The following is a 20,976-nucleotide window of genomic DNA, read 5'->3' as shown; positions in this document are numbered from 1 at the left end:
GTTCTGTGAGTGGGACAATGCTGGGTGTTGCAGAGAGTACTGACAGAGGCAGAACTAAGCATTTAGGCGGTTGCTCTCAACAAAGCGCTGCGGGAAACCCTGGTGTTTGTGTGTGTGTGTGTGTGTGTGTGTGTGTGTGTGTGTGTGCGCGCGCGCGCACATTGTGGGTGTGGGGTCATGCTTGTAGGATAACTTTCATTAGCAATACCGTCACCTAAATGTATAGTTAGAGCTACAGAAAACATCACCAAGTTAATGTTGAAAGGTAATGACAGAACTATGCACTTTAAAGGCCTACTGAAATTAGATGTTCTTATTTAAACGGGGATAGCAGGTCCATTCTATGTGTCATACTTGATCATTTCGCGATATTGCCATATTTTTGCTGAAAGGATTTAGTAGAGAACATCCACGATAAAGTTCGCAACTTTTGGTGCTGATAAAAAAGCCTTGCCTTTACCGGAAGTCGCAGACGATGACGTCACAAGGGTGAGGGCTCCTCACGTCCTCACATTGTTTATAATGGGAGCCTCCAGCAGCAAGAGCTATTCGGACCGAGAAAACGACAATTTCCCCATTAATTTGAGAGAGGATGAAAGATTTGTGGATGATGATATTGATAGCGAAGGACTAGAAAATAAAAAAATGAAAATAAATAAAGTTTAAAAAAAAAGGCGATTACATTGGGAAGGATTCAGATGTTTTTAGACACATCTTCTAGGATAATTCTGGGAAATCCCTTATCTTTCTATTGTGTTGCTAGTGTTTTAGTGAGATTAAATAGTACCTGATAGTCGAAGGGATGTGTCCACGGGTGTCTTGAGGCCAGTCTCTGAGGGAAGTCGACGGCAGCTGCATGGACGGCGCAAGCTCAGCTGATCTCCGGTAAGAGGCGACTTTTTACCACAATTTTGTCACCGAAACCTGCCGGTTGACATGTGGTCGGGACCCATGTTCGCTTGACCGCTCTGATCCATAGTAAAGCTTCACCTCGGGAATTTTAAACAAGGAATCACCGTGTGTTTGTGTGGCTAAAGGCTAAAGCTTCCCAACTCCGTCTTTCTACTTTGACTTCTCCATTATAAATTCAACAAATTGCAAAATATTTAGCAACACAGATGTCCAGAGTACTGTTTAATTGCGCAATGAAAAGAGACGACTTTTAGCCGCAAATGGTGCTGGCTAATATGTCCTCTACAGTCCGTGACGTCACGCGCATGCGTCATCATTCCATGACGTTTTCAACAAGAAACTCAGCGGGAAATTTAAAATTGCAATTTAGTAAATAAACTAAACCGGCCGTATTGGCAAGTGTTGCAATGTTAATATTTCATCATTGATATATGAACTATCAGACTGCGTGGTCGGTAGTAGTGGGTTTCAGTAGGCCTTTAAAGAAGTATGGTAGTTTATGCACTTTATCTGGAAGCCTGTCTTTATAAGAGGTGTGTAGAAAATGCTCACCCCGAATGCTCTGTATTGATCATTACAAAAGGCCTGCAAGCATGTACAAATTCAACCAGCAGATGTCAGCAGTGAGCTTCATTTGACACCGGAGTGCCAACTGACCTTAAAGTTGTCCGACATAAAAGGCATATATTCCATAGATACACTGATAAGTAAGCCCTGTAATACACTCTAATACACATCAACAATAATATAAAACTGTATATAAATGGTGCGCTTTCGAGAGGTTACAGGGTGTATTCAGTATTTTTGGCCAATTATTAGCTACATGAATTAAGACAAAGCACACTTGATATAAAGTATTTTATTGCAAATACTAGCATGTAAGTTAAAAAAAACAACCTCATCAATAACACAGTGGTATAGCGTCCAATGATTTTTGAGCGCGTCATTGCACGTACAGCTGAACGTTTGAAGATCATATTTCATACTGCATGCAGCAACTTTTTAATATGTATTAAACGCCTTCCCTTTAAATATTCAATGAGCTGCATGGGAGTGCCCTTGCATATCGGTACGCATAAATGTATGCATGCAGACGCAGTGGACCATTTGGATTCAATTGAATGATTGCTTAAAAATGAATATGGTTTTGTTTAACTATGCTTTATTTCCTCCAGTGCACACATATCCACTCACATTTGGTTGTAGACAATGAAAAGTATTGTATATTTATGTCATTTAATGTACTTTTGATTGGCAAAAGTGTAGTGTTAGAGCCTTGCGCCTTCCCTTGGTCCAGTGCGCAGAGACGCGGTCATTCCTGCCCTCACAGGTGGCTGCTGACCAAAAAAAAAAAAAAAGCACCTTGAAATGAACCCCTCAATACCATGTTGGGTTCACTCGTTGTGATGCGTATTGGGTGAGGGGATGTTGAATTTGTATACGCTTTAGTCCCGGGTAGAGAGGAGGGACATGGGCGGGGCTGGGGCGCTTCTCCTTTCCCCTCCATTCTTAGAGGGGCGGCAGGGCTGAAGAGACTTCCGGGGAGCACAGTCGCCAGTCCAGCACGGAGACCCACCTGGTGGAGGGGAAAAAAAAAAAAGCTGCCCCTCACACTTGCCAGGATTGTCAGATATTTCCGAAAAATATACCTGCTATTTATGGCATGTGGCTTGTAACTTTACTCCTGCTGTACTCTCTCCAAGAAGGTAAGACAAATTAAACATTGTCATTTTAGTGCGTGTTTTAGTGATAGTTTCCAAATTTGATACTTAATGTCATTTTTCCAAAAAAGAATTGAGGCTCTGACGCGTCGTCATGTGTTTTCTAATTGAGCGATACATGTCGCTTTATTTGTGCCTAAATATAAATGACTGATAAACATATGGATCTTTTCAAGAAAGTGTGCCTGAAAAGTATTTTTTTCGTGTGCGTGTGTGTGTTTGTGTGTGTGTTCAATCGTATAGGCCACTGCAACGCCTGGATTGTTTTTCGCATTACCAGATATGAATATGTAAAATGGCTGAATGGGGAGAATGAGGTGCAAATACAGCAAGAGGCTGAGGGAGAAGTCAAAACATGCACATGATGCAAATATATCAATGCATCCTCTTCTTTTGAAACGAATTTACTCCAAATGTGGCACTCTTTAAAGTTTTGAGCCTTTTGTGATTTTTTAAGGATTATTCCCCCTCTCGTCGTGCACGTTTTGCTAATTGCAGCTGTTGTGATAGGAACGGTGTTGAAACGCTCCACCGCAAAGCCTGTCATTTTCAACATGATTATTTTAGATGGTTTTATGTCTGGGGCATTAGCGGCAATTTGTAACGAGTAGTAATTTTCTGGAAAACAATCGGCTTTTCCCCGACAACGGCCCTGTTCGTTAAATAGGTCTAAAGCTGCATAAAGGCCCTAATTGCTGCAATTAGTCGCTTCGACATTGCAGGGTTAAAATTGATGCATAAATGCAAAGGACGATGCGCTTGTTTTGAATACAATTTTCTTTCATATATTTGAGCCTGTTGAGTAGCCTTTTTAATAACCCTGCATCGAAAATGACAGAAATTAAACTCAGCAGCCAGGCCTATGAAATGGAAATTTAAAAAAGCCAGTTTGCTCCCTTTGCAAACGAAAAAAAAACATGTTTTGAATTCTTACAATTATTTCCTGCCTGCTTTTTATTTTTATTTTGTACATTTCTTCAAGCCACCGTGCAAAATGTCCCCTTTATTCATTTATACACTAAAAGGAGGAATTAATGAAGCCGTGGTGTGTCTATGTGCATGTTTAATATATGCAAATGAGGGCATCCAAAGGCGTAGGGGGCCAGATTGCAGACTTGCCCGGTCATGTTCCTCACTAATGGCGCACCTGGACCCTCAGACGTGTTCGCGCCCTTGCCGGGACGTGCGCCTCTCGCTGGGTGTGAGTGCGCGCGCCTGCGTAATGGGGGAAGAAGATTGGTGGGTGAGGGGGACGCCCCATGCTTGTTATAAACACTTGGCTGCAACACATTTGTAAACAGCAGAAGTAAGTTTGTGTCTCTCTTTTTGTCTTGATTGGCGTGGTTAATCGGAAACAACTATGGGAAAATGGCGGAAGCATGCACAAAAAGGAGCAATTACCGAACAATTGGTTAAAAGGGCCTGGTCAATTACAACACACTGCACACTATTTTTTAAAATTCCACCAAATTGAAGGCTTTTATATTGTCAAAGCATGGGAACGAATCAGGGGCAGTTTAAGGTATGGAGGCCCGCTGAGCGCGCCCCCTATTAAAACGTGATGCGTTCAAGTTAAAGGGAAATGTGCAGCCTGTGAAGCAATAAGGTGATCCTTCACCCTGGCACATTCGCATCTTCCACATATGCCGCTCAACCTTCACAAATAGAAATATGCTAAATTCGCCCTTCCCTCCCGCAATCCAATTCCCAGTGCTGTCTTTGCAAGGCTGCACAATTAAAGCTGCAATGTGAGCAGTAGGCACCGCTCAATGACAGAGCTGTGCAGGGGCTCCACTGGGGCCACATTATTAAGGCAGGCCTCAAATCTGTCAGCTTCTCCCATTTTAATTCGCAAATGTAATTGATATTGATCCAAAATCAGACCAGTCAACGATGAATTTACTCTGAATGAATGATCCTCGCATAACTTTAAAGAAGTCAAACATTGTTGCCTATCGGCAAACAAAATTCTGTACTTTTAACGATGCAAAGTTGGATGTGGCAGATTGTGTTATGTCACATGCATCACCCTCCAGTCCATTTTTAATCAGACGTGAAGTAAAAATGATCTTTACATGCTTATTTTTGGAGGATGCATTCGACAAATGTCAAATTTCGGAAGCAAGTGGTTGTTTTCGTTCAATCTCCCTCTCCATCGCTCCCTCCCGCCTTTGCTTCTTCCTCTCAGCAACTCCCCTCCCTCTCTTTCCCTCATCACTAGGCAGAATTAAAGGCTGGGGGGAGGGGCATTTTATGCAGACTGTGCTGGGACTTGTGATCCACAGATTTGATATTCACATTAGGAGAGAAACTGGCTGCTTTGATGTGTTTCTGTGTGTGTGTGTGTGGGGAGGGGGGTGTATGGGGAGGGTGGGGGTATTGCAGGTCCCAGGGGACTGCTGAAGTAGCACACTTTTTTTAAACTGACACAGCACAAGCTGGGGAGAGGATGTTGGGTGGGTGGGGCCACGAGCAGATTGTTGGGGACAGGGTGTATAGGACTAGGTGGGGACCCCGTACCCCGACGTTGATTAGATCTAACCCCAACCACCTACCCCTCCTACTCTCCACCTACTTACACGGACCCCTGAGGATTATGTACAAGCTTGCACCTACCTTTATCTCCCTATATCCCACCAATATTCAATGCACACCCCTATTCATTTTGCCCTCCTGCTGCAGGTTTTCACACAGGAGCTATCCTCAAGTCTAAAGTCAACATTTTAGAGATGGCATACAGGACATCAGGGTATACACCTGACATCCAGCTAAAAACATTGAATGTTTGAAAAATTCCATGAAATACACATAATAGTACTCAAAATGACACAGGCCAGTAAGAGACAATGTACTCTGCAGTGGACATTTTTGTTTTGTCTCTGGCTTCCTCCCACCTCCAAAGACATGCACCTGGGGATAGACTGATTGGCAACACTAAATTGGCCCTAGTGAATGAATGTGACTGTGAATGTCCCGAATACAGCTGAGAGAGGCTCCAGGGAAAAGTGATATAAAATGGATGGATGGATGGATAACAATAACATGACAGTTTATTTTGAAACTTTGTAACTCTGACAAAAGAAACAGACCGCAAAAAATGTCCACTGCAGAGGACGCTGGTTCTTAGGAGAGTATGCATGCCATTTCAGGAGTTTTCCAATGCCTTGGCCCCTCATTAATTATCAATCATTTATTTAAATCAGTAGTCTCAAAATTGTAGCCCGCAAGTCATTTGCGGCCTGCTGACCCTTATTTTGTGGCCCTCTACCTAACGTCATAGCTTTTATTGCTAGGGAAAGGCAGGGTACCCGCAGGGTCTTAAAGGAACCCTATTATGCAAAACCCAATTGTTCCTTACCTATACCTGTTGGGTATTTGGGATCTGCATAAGTCCCAAAAAAATTGAATAAAACCATCGAGGCATGGTGGAGATATTTACAAAACCATTCCTGCCTTCCTTCATACTACAGCTGAACAATCCATTTGGAATTTGCCCCATTCGTTACGTTTTTCCCATTGGTGACATCAGGGGATTTTCCATTTGGTAAAGTTTTACCTGAAGAGCTACCTGAAGTCCACCATTGTAGTCCGACAATGTAGTCAATAAGTATCTTCTTATATCCTCTTATTTTGAGGCAGACTGGCTTGTAAATGCACATGCATCCTCTGCTGTTGCCATTTCTAATACAAAGTAGTGTATATTCAAACTTAAATATGTCAAAAGACTTGCAATGGAAACTCTAAACACAACAAAATGGCGGGGAAAAGATGTTGCCAAAGTGGAGCAAAATAAATAAGAGATGGTCAGAAAGCAGCTTGAAAAAGGTCTGTACATTTTGTTTTGCATTTTTCACGTGTTAGGTAGACCACAACAAAGTGTTTTAAATACAGAAAAAAATCACATGACCCCTTTAAAAAGTCTTTAAAAAGTGTAACATCTCTTTGTTCAAATTTAAGGCCTTAAAATAGCTTAGATTCTATTAAAATCCCATAGAAGGTTAGAAATGTAATAACGTTATGTCAGGTCATGACCAGGGTGTGAAGCCATCATCACAGAGGACGTTGTTTGTAAACCTTGTGGTAAAAGTGAAAGGGAGATAATGGAAAAAGTTGAAAATTCAGGAAGTCTGTTTCAAAGGTTGCTAAAATACCTACAAAGTTTTACAGGGATTGACTTGTACTGTTTGTCAGTATGGATGTGTAAATGTAAATTATTGGCATTATGATCTTAAAAATGTCTTAAAAAGTCTTACATTTTATGTGTTGAAAATTGCACAGACCATGGGTGGGTAACCTGTAGCCCAGGAGGCAGATGTGGCTCATTTGATGACTGCATCTGGCTCGCAGATACATTTTACTGCCTTAAAACAGGGTCTCCATCCAGCTACCTGCAAGGCTTGAGCCAAACACACTATTGCTGGGCGACAAGGATAAAGTTTGTGACCATCTCCTGGGGAACTCAACATTTTCAACAGTTTTTAAAATATAAGTCGTCCCTCGTTTATTGCTGCTTATTGGTGGACATGACCACGATAAATGAATTTCCCCTATGTGAGAATAATTGATTATAAATCCAATACTTGCAAAGCTAGAGCATAAAACTGTTTAGGACAGGGGTCGGCAACCCGCGGCTCCGGAGCCGCATGCGGCTCTTTGATCAGTCTGATGTGGCTCAGCTTCTAAATTGTCGACCCCAACGATTATTTCGGGGAGGTTTCCGGATTTTAGTACCGATTATTCCGGGGAGGTTTCCGGATTTTAGTGCCTCTCTCAGAAATCAAGGGATAACATTCTGCAATATTCACCTGGACTTCAATACATTACACATTATAAACCCCGCTAGCACCAAACCCCGCCCCCCCAACTCTTCCCACCCCAACCGACGCATGGGATTCTGGGTATTTGTTGTTTTGTGTTTATGTTGTGTTACAGTGAGGATGTTCTCCCAAAATGTTTGTCATTCTTGTTTGGCGTGGGTTCACAGTGTGGCGCGTATTAATAAGAGTGCAAAAGTTGTTTATATCACAACCCTCAGTGTGACATGTATGGCTGTTGAACAAGTATGCCTTGCAATCGTTGGCGTGTGTCAGCAGAAGCCTCATACGACATGTGACTGGGCTGACAAGCTGATTGAACGTGTTGTAGAGGGCGCCAAAGGCAGTACCTTCATAGGATTCCCTTATTATTGTTAATCGAGGGAAATTCTGCAAACATTCGCGAGAATAGTTGATCTGACATTCGGTTGTCTCTCGGAATATTTGGGAGGGTTGGCAAGTGTGATGCTGTACTCGCGGGCCCCACCATCATTACATTTTCATATTAAGGTGCAGCCGCGTATCTGAGACCCCTGGTTTATACATAGCACAAAGTAAAAAAAACTCTATATGCATTGTTATTTCATTTAAAATTTCAAAAGAGTTTTGTGGCTCCCATTGTTTTCTTAATTTTGTGAAACGGGTCAAAATGGCTCTTTGAGTGGTAAAGGTTGCCGACCCCTGGTTTAGGACCTTCTGAATACTTTTTTCAACATTATGAGACCCCTCTGTACATGAATCACCACCCTTAAATCACCTTTACACTTTCAATCCAATGCAGTAATGCTGCCTGCGGCATAGTCAAACAGTGGAACAGGATACTGAACAGCCCACCAATATTGGTCTTCTCTAGTGGCCAATGCTACTTAACTTTAGATATTTTTAGTTTATTTCACAAATTTATGCTTGAAAAAGTGTAGAATATGCCTAAAAAACATGTATCCTCATAAAATTTGCAATGTGATGAACACGAACCGCAATATTTGAAGTGTGATGTGGCGAGTGATGGTTGTAAACAATTTTTACATACAATTTTACATTTAAAATGACTTAAAGCAGGCTGAATGACTGAAAGAGCATACGGCTCTTTCATGCCTCCAGCCTGGCTCCCTTTGGCTTTTAAAAAATGTCAATAAATAATGGCTATTTAATTTAAATTTATTTTATTTCATTTAGTTAGTCTATTTTAATGCAGCCGTTTTTATTTTAGAGTTTGTGATCTTGCAATATATTTAGTCTATCGAAATGTACGTAACACCCCCGATGTGTCACCTTTTGCTACCAAGCAATAGCATTGTTGGTAGTGGTCAACCCCCAGTAAATAAGCAATGGACAAATCAAAAAGAGAAACATTGCTGTTGAAAATAAAACATTTAATGTTACATGGACAGTTTAATTTGCGTTTACTGTTGACAAGGTTGGTTCACCTGTGTGCTTAATATGTGGGGAGAAAATAGCAAACAACAAAAAATTAAAATGTGGAAGTACATTTCCAATTGCAGAAAAATACTACCAAGCTGGGGATGACCGGAAAAAGAGCAGTTTCGTAACTGGTACAGAAAGCTGATCAGAGCAAAAATACTTGCTATGTCGTATTCTGTCTAGTGTTTGATTTCATAAATACGATATCTTAAATGTAATTAAACTAAAAATAGTGTTATTGTCATTTTGCTCAAACTGAGTTTGCGGCTGTAGGTGGGTTAACTTTGGTGGGAAATGGGCTCAAATGGCTCTTTGTATGCTGAAGGTTGCCGACCCCTGACTTAAAGCATACTAGAGCGCAGGGTCACTACTGTAGCTGCTTGTAGGAATAGTTAACAAATGTAGTCTTTTGGTTTAAACAGGATTCTGAAGTAACCAGACTGTGCGTCTAGTGGCCCCCAGGTAAATTGAATTTGAGACCACTGAATTAAATGTGCCAGGTTCAAAAATGTTGTTAAGTAAACACACCAACACAATTTCTGTTTTTACTTGAAAACAACCTCTCAATTATTTACAAATTAAGTTGTTTCAAAAATGAGGGGCTACGCATACTTAAAGTGAAGGACGGCTACACCTGGCTTCCTGCATGAAACATCTCATTAAAGTTGAGTTGTGCCCGCTCTCCCTAGCCACCTCTTTCATCAAATCAAATGAAATACGCTGTGAAAATGATAAAGGATGTAGAAAGATGGCAATAGTGAATGAGCATGCGATATTAGACTTGTGGTTGGGTATGGGGGTGCGAGAATGTATGTATGTTGAAACATTGGTGGCTCTGGGGTTTGTTTAACTTTTCATCCCTGTTACAAATAAGTGTCGTGTGTGTACATGCACACACATCCTGGAGAGGCGTAAATCAGCTGCAATATGCATGATGAAACCTTGCATAGGTTATGACTTCTACCTCTACGACATACATATTCATGCAGTGTTCTAGCACAATGTATAAAATAGTGGCTGGAGCTCTTATAGACCAAGCGGTAGCACAAGATTCTGTTAGTGATGTGAGGTGGGGTATGCAGAGGTACCATGTCCGATAACAGATGTACAGTTAATAGGTGTTCATATCTGATTCAATTTGCCCCCGCCAACAGGTAAAGCGGCCAGCCACAAATCATTTGGACCCCCACAAATAGATTTGGCACTACCACTTCTCCCTCCCTCATAAACACATAATTACAATCCTGTATATGCAACATGTCTGCCAGGAAATAACAATACGTAACCGGAGGGATCAGTGTTGCCAACTTAGTAACTTTGTCATTATATGTTGTGAATAATCAGACTCGTTAATAGACCTTTTAAAAAAAAAAAAGAAAAAAAGAGTACTTGACAAAAAAAAAAAAGTTGGACAAATGCTGTTCAGTGGCCTTGGGGTTAGAGTGTCTGCCCTGAGATCAGTAGGTCGTGAGTTCAAACCCCTGGCCGAGTCATACCAATGACTATAAAAATTACCTGGAATTGGGGGTTAAATCACCAAAATTATTCCCGTGCGCGGCCACCGCTGCTGCTTACTGCTCCCCTCACCTCCCAGGGGGTGAAACAAGGGGATAGGTCAAATGCAGAGGTTAATTTCTCCACACTTGGTGTCTGTGTGACTGTCAGTGGTACTTTAACTTTAAGTTCAGCTGGCGGACTTTGACTAAAATGATAATAAATATATTTTTCACAGAACTCGTATCACACTTGTTTGCTGGCTAGTAAAGTACTGTATCAAGCTAGCTATTTTACTTAGTTGAGATTGCATCCTTCAGATGTCTGACATCTTGCCTCTGCTTCAAATGCTCCCATATCAAAGATGCACTGCCATAAAAAAACAATGTTTGACTTTCAAAATGAGCAAGGTCTTCATGTTTTCAGGAAGAAAAAGGGGAAATGTCCCCACACTTTGCATGTTTTCACCTGCGATGTTGTGGCGATTGGCTGCGCTGAACTGCTTCCGTCCGGAAAAAAACAAGTGATGACGTCAGCGACTATTGTTGACAAATGAATTTGTCAGCAAAACATTTTATTAAATTAATTAGTTTGATTAAAATAAAGTTTTGATTTATGTTATGTTGGTTTGATCGATTAAGTGTATACAATTTGATCAAAAATATGTGAAGCTGCAATAGAGCGCATGTGAGAGCAGAAGTGTGTGGGTGCAGTGATCAGTGTGGCAAAAAGCCGAGATCTTTATAAGGATTGTTTTTTTTGCACAGATGTTAAAAGTGCAATTTCAACGATGATGGTATGTATTTACTAGAAAAAAGGATAAAGGTTATATCAAGCAGAAAACTAATTTCCACTGAAATACACATTGAGACTATAAAGTGTGTTCAGATTACTCAGTTAATCGAACACAATAATCGGTAGATTACTCGATTGCTAAAATAATCGATAGGTGCAATGTATAAAAAATACTTTATAAAGACAATAATGTTTGATTTTGATTGACATGAATTGATTTAACATTTAATGTTTGTTTTCATAATTCTACTTTGCAGTGGTATATAATTCCACTGTATCATTCTGAATGGTGTTTAAGGATGTTCTGATTCATCCAAGTCATTGTATTCTCAGAACATTCAAATAATGGCACCTGGACTATTCAGTTTGTCTGAGAAGACCTTTTGCTCCCAGTCTGAGCAGACTTCCTCAATTCACGTTTGTAGACTTTTATTGGTCACATATAGTCTAAGTCAGTGGTCCCCAACCACCGGGCCGTGGCCCGATTGGTACCGGGCCGCAGAAGAATTTTTATAAATATTTAATAAAAATAAATAAATAAAAAATAAATACATTTTCTTTTCTTTTTTTTTATTAAATCAACATAAAAAACAAAATATACACTTACAATTAGTGCACCAACCACAAAAACCTCCCTTTTTCATGAAAAAGGGGAAAAAAAAAAAAAAGGACTTTTTACTGCTCTCAGCTCCGTGTTTAGCTCCAAGTTGGCTCATTCTCTTTACTTCTGCTGTAAACTGCAACCGGAAGTGGAGAGGTAAAATACCAACTCTGATTGGCTGTGGTCACAGACATTTCCACAATGTTTGATCGAGTTAATCACCGGGGTAATTTTGGTCACTATAACCGTGATTTGACATTTTCATATTGTTACACTTGTAACAGTCTGGTGTTTGTCTGGACTCCGAAATGCAGAAATGTCAGGCAAGTGCAAAAAACAAGGACTTTTTTTTTTTTTTTTTTAATAGAAAAAAACAAACAAAAAACTAAGATTTTCAGGCAGTAGGCACAAAGACTTGTCTAAAGCACAAAACAAACAAAGAAAAATGATCCAGCCCCGTCCTCTTAGCAGCCAGGGACCCAGGTGTGTCCTGATTTGCAATCAGGGACAGGTGACGGAGCCAATGCTTAGACCCGAGCAGTGGTAGTAAAGGTCAGAAAACAGGAAGTGGAAAAAAATATAGGAGCGCCCGACAAGAAATAATACAAAATACCAGAAACTAATAATAACTGTCATTGAGATCAAGAGAACATCCCTATACATTGATTGATTGATTGATTGATTGAAACTTTTATTAGTAGATTGCACAGTTCAGTACATATTCTGTACAATTGAACACTAAATGGTAACACCCGAATAAGTTTTTCAACTTGTTTAAGTCGGGGTCCACGTAAATCAATTCATGGTACAAATATATACTATCAGCATAATACAGTCATCACACGGGTTAATCATCAGAGTATATACATCGAATTATTTACATTATTTACACAATGAAACTGAAAAGAACAAGTACTTCTGCACACAGTACATGAAGAACGTCCCACATGCAACATTGTCATCCTGCACTCAATGTGATTGTTACAGGGTGCACTTTGACCTTCAGTGACACCTGCTGTTCAAGTAAGGTCAACTTAATGACAGCTCACTGACATAATCTAGGAATAATAATGTAATTGTGAACTCTCACTGAATAGACACCTAAGATGCTGTGTTACCTTTCTAAGTCATTTCAGCATTGTATAATGTGTAGGTTTGTACTTTGCAGATATGTGAGAGTGAGACACTGTGGCCCAATGTGCATGTTAGGGACTATAAGTACCTAAATTTAGAATTTTCACCCAGCTACTGTTTTCTTTCATGTTGCTGCTGTAATGTTTAGTTGTTTTTTTGTATGTTTTTTGGCACAGTCAATGCCAGCGCCATTATGACAACACACAGTCCCCTTGGATTGTGTATGCGTGTGTATAGCATGTTACACATCTTTGGTGAGTGCATGCTTGGGTCACCTGCTTTTGACAGTGGCGGGAGTTTGCTCCGATGCCGCTTCTCTTCCACAGCCCGCTCCATCAGTCCCTGGTGCTCTCCCCCACCCCCCTTGTGCCCAGACCCCCAGGGCATATAATCTACTGTCAGAACCCTGCCCTCCCCCAAGCTCTCAGGGTGACCCCCACACTCCTCCACTTTAGTCCTGTCCCCCCATTGGGAGATTATAGATATTGCAATCTTTAATATGGGCTTTATGCTCAGGGGCCATTATCAGTAATCTGCAGTGGGGAGGGAGTCTGACCTGGATTTTTCAGCCCGCCACTGGACTGCCAGACACATTTCATATACCATCTGTAACATTCTGCTCAGCATTATCAGTCTCAAGCTTAGGGCCACTCTCACTTCTTGTGTATACTTCTCACTTAAAACGTTTACCCCCAGATAGAAAAAGTTGGACATCTTTGTGCTCCCCAGTGAGAGTTTCACACCAGCAGTATTGAAGATATATAAGCTTCACTTGTGTTGAGCAGGTGTTTAACCCATTTTGTTATAGTACATCCATTTTTAGCTTCCATGGATTTATTTGGGTTAAATCATAACCGAGCGGACATTTTTACTGCAACTACCTTCAACTTTTATGTTCCTCACATTAATCTCACACAGACAGACTTTTATGTATCCAGAATAGATGAAAGTGTCTGGTATAAAAACACTGTTAGACTATATTAACTGTAGTATACTGTGAGAATGAAGTGATTATATTATTATATACAAAACAAGCAGTATATAGCGGTTATGTCAGCAATGGATTGTCTGACAACAGTGAGGATTACTCAGGGGTGCTCGACCAACCGACACAACTGATTCATTTGAATTATAAAAACCTTTTTAAAAAAATATATTAGTGTATCCTTCAAATTAAAGGATGATCACATATCAGGACAATCGGCGTCCAGTCTCATACTTTTCTTGTCTAATCTTGACTATGATGACCCCAATTTACCAAAGCCACCCCTTCTACCGTTTCCTGTCTTCCCTCTCGCTCTCTTTATTCTGTATGTGTTTAATCTGTGAGCCAATGAGGAGTATTCCTGTGTATCTGTCCTTGTGTGTGTCCGTCCGTGTGTGTGTTAAATATGTAAGGAGATTAAAAAGATTTAAATCTCTGCGTCTGGCATAGAAATTCCAATCACATAACCTATCATCAGTGTTCTCTCTTTTCCTCTTTGTTTGTGTACGTGTACAACTGTACGGAGGATGCAGGCTCCTCCCCCAGCGATCCACCTAAACCACCACAGGCTTTAGCCCAAATCCCTGGGTTTTTTGTGTCACATGACCGATGTGTGCAGCTGGACATTTGACATATATTTGTTATGATTTTTTTTGCAATACATTTGAAGGACAGCCACACTCTTAGTGACTTCGGCCTGATGTTGTGTTGTGTTTGCCCCTTGCAGTACACAGTGAGGATGTGGGCTCTACCAGGCTGTACTTTGTAAACGCCTCCCTGCAGAGGGTAACCTACTCCAGCTCGGTGGGGGTGTCCCTACCCTGTCCAGCAGGGGGCACCCCCAGTGCCATTCTACGCTGGTACCTGGCCACCGGCGACGACATCTATGACGTGCCACACATCCGCCACGTGTATGCCAATGGCACCCTGCAACTGTACCCCTTCTCGCCCTCCGCCTACAACAGCTACATCCACGATAACGACTACTTCTGCACTGCCGAGAACCAGGCTGGCAAAATCCGCAGTCCCAACATCCGCATCAAAGCTGGTGAGTTGTGGGGGATGAGTCATATTACAAAGTAAGACAGAATATCTGCAAAACAACTCAAAGGTCAAAATGAGACTGCATGATGAGGAGTGGAGCAGACGTGATTGGCAGCTGAAAAAAGGCCAACCCGCACTGAGGATCGCCCGCCCTAAAATAGCTCGTCTGAACCTGAACAGCAATTGAACTGGAAGACTCATATTAGACTGAACTGCGGCACATTATACAGTTATAACCTCTTTAACTCCATCTGCACTGCTGAGTGGCACCTTGCTGTTTAAGGCATAAAAGCACATAACACAACACAGCCCGCAGCACATAACATAACAAGTAGCACCTCGAGTATGCTTTTTCGATGATTCACATCAGACGTGGAAAAAAAAGTGTCACAACAGATCTGAGTGTACTAGCAAAAAATAACTGTTTTATTTTTGGTGTTTGTGGGAGAGATTTATTGCCGGTCACAGTTTGAATCAATGAGCAGAGATACTGTAGGAAGTTGTCTATTTTTGGAAAATCTGACCAGAAGATGTTTCTATTACCTCCATTTCTGTTCTCCCTCTCCGCCCATGTTCTGCAAACTGTCCTCCTGTGTCAGACTAAATATAGCCACAACACACTTCTTTAATTATCTCTCATTAACAACCCTAATTGGTGCTTTTCATTGATTAGACTGTGTGATGCTGCTCTAATAAGCCAGACCTCATCTCCTGCAAAATAGTGCATTTGGGGGTTTGGAGTCCTCCAGTTAGAGAACAAGCTGAGATACATGAGACTGAAATTACTAAACAAATAGTAGCCTTAGATCACCGCCAGAGTAAATCTGGATGATACAGTGGTTGCACTTTGTCTGTTCTCTGCGGTTCATTCAGTCCAGTCGGTACCCTCCCCCCTCCCCTTCCCCCCTGCCGTCAACATCTGCTTTCATATTCTGCCTCCCAACACCGACCTAAACTAATACTCATATTCATTCTAATACTAATACTAGCGCCAAGTTGCGGATTTGAGCCAGGACCCTGAGCTGCATGCCAGCCGGGTGCTGCCTTCATTCCCACATGACCCAAAAGCCTGGCGGCAGGAGAGGAGGGATTAGCGTGAACCTAACATCCTGTAGCCAGCGCCCTCTTTTGGGCCCTGGCGTCTCTTGGAGTGTTTGCAAATGTTGATGAGGTTTTATTTTTGGGTTCAGACCACTAGGGCACTTTGGCCTACACAGCTGCATGAATCTGCAAAAAATGTGAATCTCCATTTTCTTGCTTTGAATTGAGATCACCATTCTCACACACATATACATGCATACAGAAACAGACTTTCATTTTTTTTTTTAAAGAAAACACACAATTTTTAATATTGTTAAAACTGTCGGTGTCTTCATAATGTCTACGTAATTTCAAGAAACTTCCATTTATTTTTCTTTATGGAAATTCCTGCAAGAACAGTTAACGGGGGACGTTTTTAAAAATGGAAATTAATAAAATAACAAAACAATCTCAATTTCAAAAAATGGTATGCTGGCTTACTCCACAATACAGTACAGTCGTCTCTCATTTATTGCATTTAATTTAGACCAGACATGACACCGGAAACCAAGGGTGTCAAACTCATTTTAGTTCATGGGCCGCATGGGGAAAAATCTATTCCCACGTGAGTCGGACGGGTAAAATCATTGCATAATAATTTAAGAATATAACTATGACAACTTCATATTGTTTTCTTTGTTTTACTTTGGCCCAAGATATAACAAGCACAGCCCTGCGATGAGGTGGCGACTTTTCCAGGGTGTACCCCGCCTTCCGCCCGATTGTAGCTGAGATAGGCACCAGCGCCCCCCGCCACCCCAAAGGGAATAAGCGGTAAAAAATGGATGGATGGATAGAATAAGCACATTCTGAAAATGTACATACCACAAATACTGTAATCCTCTTGACAAAAATGGGTATAGTTTCAGAAACATCAGAACGGACATAAATAATTTTGACTTAATCTCAGTGTATTTACAAAGGAATTAAACTTTAGGTCACAGCTCATCTAAGATTAAACAAGAAAACAAAATAAAGCATAAATAAAACTCTTCTATGTATCAACTACCTCATTTGTCATTTTCAGGTATTACTCCTGTGCTAACTCAACACACCATACAAATTGAAGTAGAAATTATTCAAGAGGGTTGAGTTACTGCCTGCCTTCTAGGCATCACTGTGTATTGATGGAAAAATAAAAGCTGTGTGAACAATTTCAACAAACCAAAAATAAAAGCTTGAAAGACTGACAGTGTTGCAGTAAACCACACACTGTCCACTTTCTTTAAATTTGCACAGAAGACACTTTTCACAGAACTATATCAATGTGCAGTGTCTCATGCAGCATTTCAGAGGGGTGACCAATTTTGATTATACTCATGTTTGTTTTACATTGGGTTGGGGGGGGTTACAGCCCCGCTTAACTGTGTACCTCTTGCTTAGTGTACTTCCTCGGTCCTGTAAAAACTATTGGCTTGCCTAACAGAATTGCTATTGCGACACCCAGTGAACACATTTAGAACAGTAGTTTCAGTAATTTAAAAATTCAGTTAAATTTTATTTTTAGCAAACTCTTCTTGTCGGCTGGATTGAACTGGCTGGCGGGCCTGATCCAGCCCACGGACCGCTAACACTCCTGCCGTACACAATGTTTCCGGGAGTAGGATTATAGGTCAAAAAATATTTTCATAGTTAAAGCATAGAAAAACAGTTAACAACCTTCTGAATATATTCTTTAACATTATTAGAGCCCTCTATACATATATATAATAGAGACAAAAAATGAGTAATGAGAAATACGTAAAAAGAAATAAGTGCAAAAAGGGCTTATGCAAGGTTCTCACCTCAAGCACTAAACTAACAAACCCAATTAAACACAGTATATAAAAAATAAGACAACATCAAGTAGTCTACCTTGTGTGGATTGAGTGTGTGTGTGTGTGTGTGTGTGTGTGTGTGTGTGTGTGTGCGTGTGTGTGTGTGTGTGTGTGCATGTGTGTGCGTGTGTGTGCGTGTGAGGAAGCACATGGCTACATTATAAGGTAGGAACAAATGGAGAATGTTGATTCATCAGGCTGGCCCTTAATGTATATTTGAAGTTACTGAGTGAAGATGAGGAGTTTGCAATACATAAGTTCCTTAAGTTACATAGATTCCAGAGTAAAGGACCTCTGTGTTTAATGGAAAACTGTCTAAGAGTGATATGGCCAAAGATAGGACAGAGATTATCAGTTTGTCTTGTATTACGATCACGGACCTGCGAATTGGTCTTAAAATAATCTTTGAAAGGTGTAGGGAGCGTATTGGAGTGGTAAGTACAGTACATTTATAGATAAAAGAAGAGGACTGAACTGTATTGATATCATAAATAGATAGTACATTTAGTTTCCTAAACAGAGGAGCAGATGGAGCCAAATAGTTAGAGGAGGTAGCTTTTCTTACACATGTCTTATGCATAATGAGTAATTTGTGTAAATTTGATGGATATGTACTCGCCCAGATAATATTGCAATAGATAATATATGGATACATTAAACTGTAATAAAGAGTTTAGAGGCATGCCCGATGAACCAACTCCTGATTCTTTTGATGATACCATGAGATCTTGACACTTTGTTGGTTACTGAACCTACAGTCGTCTTCAAAAGTTTGCATACACTTGTAAAGAACATAACGTCATGGCTGTCTTGAGTTTCCAATCATTTCTACAACTTTTTTTCTTTTTGATAGTGATTGGAGCACATACTTGTTTGTCACAAGAAACATTCATAAAGTTTGGTACTTTTATGAATTTATTATGGGTCTACTGAAAATGTGACCAAATCTGCTGGATCAAAAGTATACATACAGCAACATACATTATCAATTTTGGTGATGTAGAAAAGTTACAATCAAATCAAATTATCTTCATGGCATAACCTCCTAACTTCATGTGTGTTTATGATTGACGACACCTGTTGACTTGTCTGAGCCCATTCAAATAGGTTACAAACGCGACAATGGGAAAGTCAAAGGAACTCAGCACGGATCTGAAAAATTAATCATTGACATGAAAAAGTCAGGAAAGTCACTTGGAGCCATTTCAAAGCAGCTTAAGGTTCTAAGAGCAACTGTGCAGACAATTGTTTGTAAGTATAAAGTGCATGGCACAGTTTTGTCACTGCTACGATCAGGAAAAAAATGCAAGCTATCACCTGCTGCTGAGAGAAAATTGGTCAGGATGATCAACGGTGAACCACCAAAAAGCTGGTCTGCGATGAATTATAAACTGTTGGAACACAAGTGTCAAAGTCCACATTTAAGCGTGTTTTGCATCGCCATGGACTTAGAGGCTACCATGCAAGAAGGAAGCCTTTGCTCCAAAAGCGCTTGTCAAAAGTTTGCTGCTGAACGCCTGGACAAAGATAAGACCTTCTGTAGGAAAGTTCTTTCGTCAGATTAAACAAAAATTGAGCTGTTTGGCCACAATACCCAGCAATATGTTTGGAGGAGAAAAGGTGAGTCCTTTAATCCCAGGAACACCAATCCTACCGTCAAGCATGGTGGTGGTGGTATTATACTCTGGGCTTGTTTGCTGCCAATGGAGTTGGTGCTTTACAGAGAGTAAATGGGACAAAGAAAAAGGAGGATTAACTCCAAATTCTTCAGGACAACTTAAAATCATGGAGGTTGGGTCTTGGGCGCAGTTGGGTGTTTCAACAGGACAATGACCCCAAACACATGTCAAAAGTCGGAAAGGAATGGCTAAATCAGGCTAGAATTAAGGTTTTAGAATGGCCCCCCCAAAGTCCTGTGTAGCAGGTACTTTAGCTAGTATAGTAGAAGTTCTCAATATTTGGGCAAATCAGAAGTCTAGATTACAACTCGGAGAGAGTAGGACAGACACAATTAAATACTTTAAATGATACTGGTGTTATTTAAACATGTACAGTGCAACAACTAGTGGACAGACATTATTGGGAATGGCCATTCAAAACAAAAGAAAAAAAACAAGAAAGGAATCTCAACAAACAATGTTGATTTAGTTCAGGTAATTCATCAAATGCAATATCAGAAGTTCTTCAAGTTTATAGGAGCCATAGGAGACTGATCGCAGTCCATATGTGTATGGATTTTGTAACTCCATTGTCTGGGATATCAACAGCCAACTTAGGACCAATATTTACAAAAAAACTATTGAATTTATTCACTACATTACTCATATTATAATCTTCACCATGTTCATCAATAAAGTAATCAGGATAAGTGAACTTTGAATATCCTTGTTTGATTAGACTATTCAAAACATCCCAAGTTTCTTTTTTTATTGTTTTTGTTTTTATATAGTTTTATTTGGATAATATAACCATTTGTTTGCTCTAATAATATCAGTTAATTTATTTTTGTACTTCTTGTATTGTTGTTCGACTTCTTTTGTTTTTATTTTGATGAAAAGTTTGGAGAGACTGTTTTTCTTTTTACAGGTATTAATTAATTGTGATCCAAGGGCTTTTTTTTTTCTTCCTTTTATAAAATATTCTTTCACAGAGCAGTATTTATTATGCAGGGAAGTAAAGATGTCTAAAAAAATTACAATGAGCACTGTCCACATTTAGTTCTTTGTAAACTGAAGTCCAATCCTGAACTGCTAAACTATTGTTTAGGGCACAGATTGTTTCCTCAGTTGTTATTCGTCTAAAGATGTTTGCCATAATGTCTTTGGTTTTCTTGAGATGACAGTCATATAAAGTAAAAACAGGTAAATGGTCAGTGATATCACATATAAATAGGCCACTGGTGATTTGATTTCCCATAATGTTAGTACAAATGTTGTGGATGATTGTGGCACTATGTGTTGTTATTCTGCTTGCTTTGGTTATGGTTTGATATAGAGACAAGCTGTACATTGTGGCAATGAAGTCATCAACATGTTTTTGCTTGTTTGACTTTAACAAATCAATGTTAAAATCACCACAGATAAATATGGTTTTATGGTTCACAGGAGAAAATGGTTTAGCCATCCATTCATTGCAAGTTTCTATGCTTGAACCAGGT

General features: G+C 40.2%; 1 protein-coding gene across 2 annotated transcripts in view; it reads left to right on the top strand.

The window, feature by feature from the left end:
• Positions 1 to 2,418: 2,418 nt before the first annotated feature.
• Positions 2,419 to 20,976, top strand: part of LOC133551237 (cell adhesion molecule DSCAML1-like) — a 123,904-nt gene continuing 105,346 nt past the window's right edge. For both annotated transcript variants that reach the window (XM_061897735.1, XM_061897736.1), the window contains exons 1-2: positions 2,419 to 2,618; positions 14,606 to 14,926. In XM_061897735.1, coding sequence (XP_061753719.1) covers positions 2,576 to 2,618; positions 14,606 to 14,926 — 364 coding nt within the window. In that variant the 5' untranslated portion in view covers positions 2,419 to 2,575. The remainder of the gene's footprint in view (positions 2,619 to 14,605; positions 14,927 to 20,976) is intronic.

Source organism: Nerophis ophidion, linkage group LG04 (assembly GCF_033978795.1).
Source record: "Nerophis ophidion isolate RoL-2023_Sa linkage group LG04, RoL_Noph_v1.0, whole genome shotgun sequence".
Classification (NCBI taxonomy): domain Eukaryota; kingdom Metazoa; phylum Chordata; class Actinopteri; order Syngnathiformes; family Syngnathidae; genus Nerophis; species Nerophis ophidion.
This window is presented reverse-complemented; position numbering and strand designations above follow the sequence as displayed.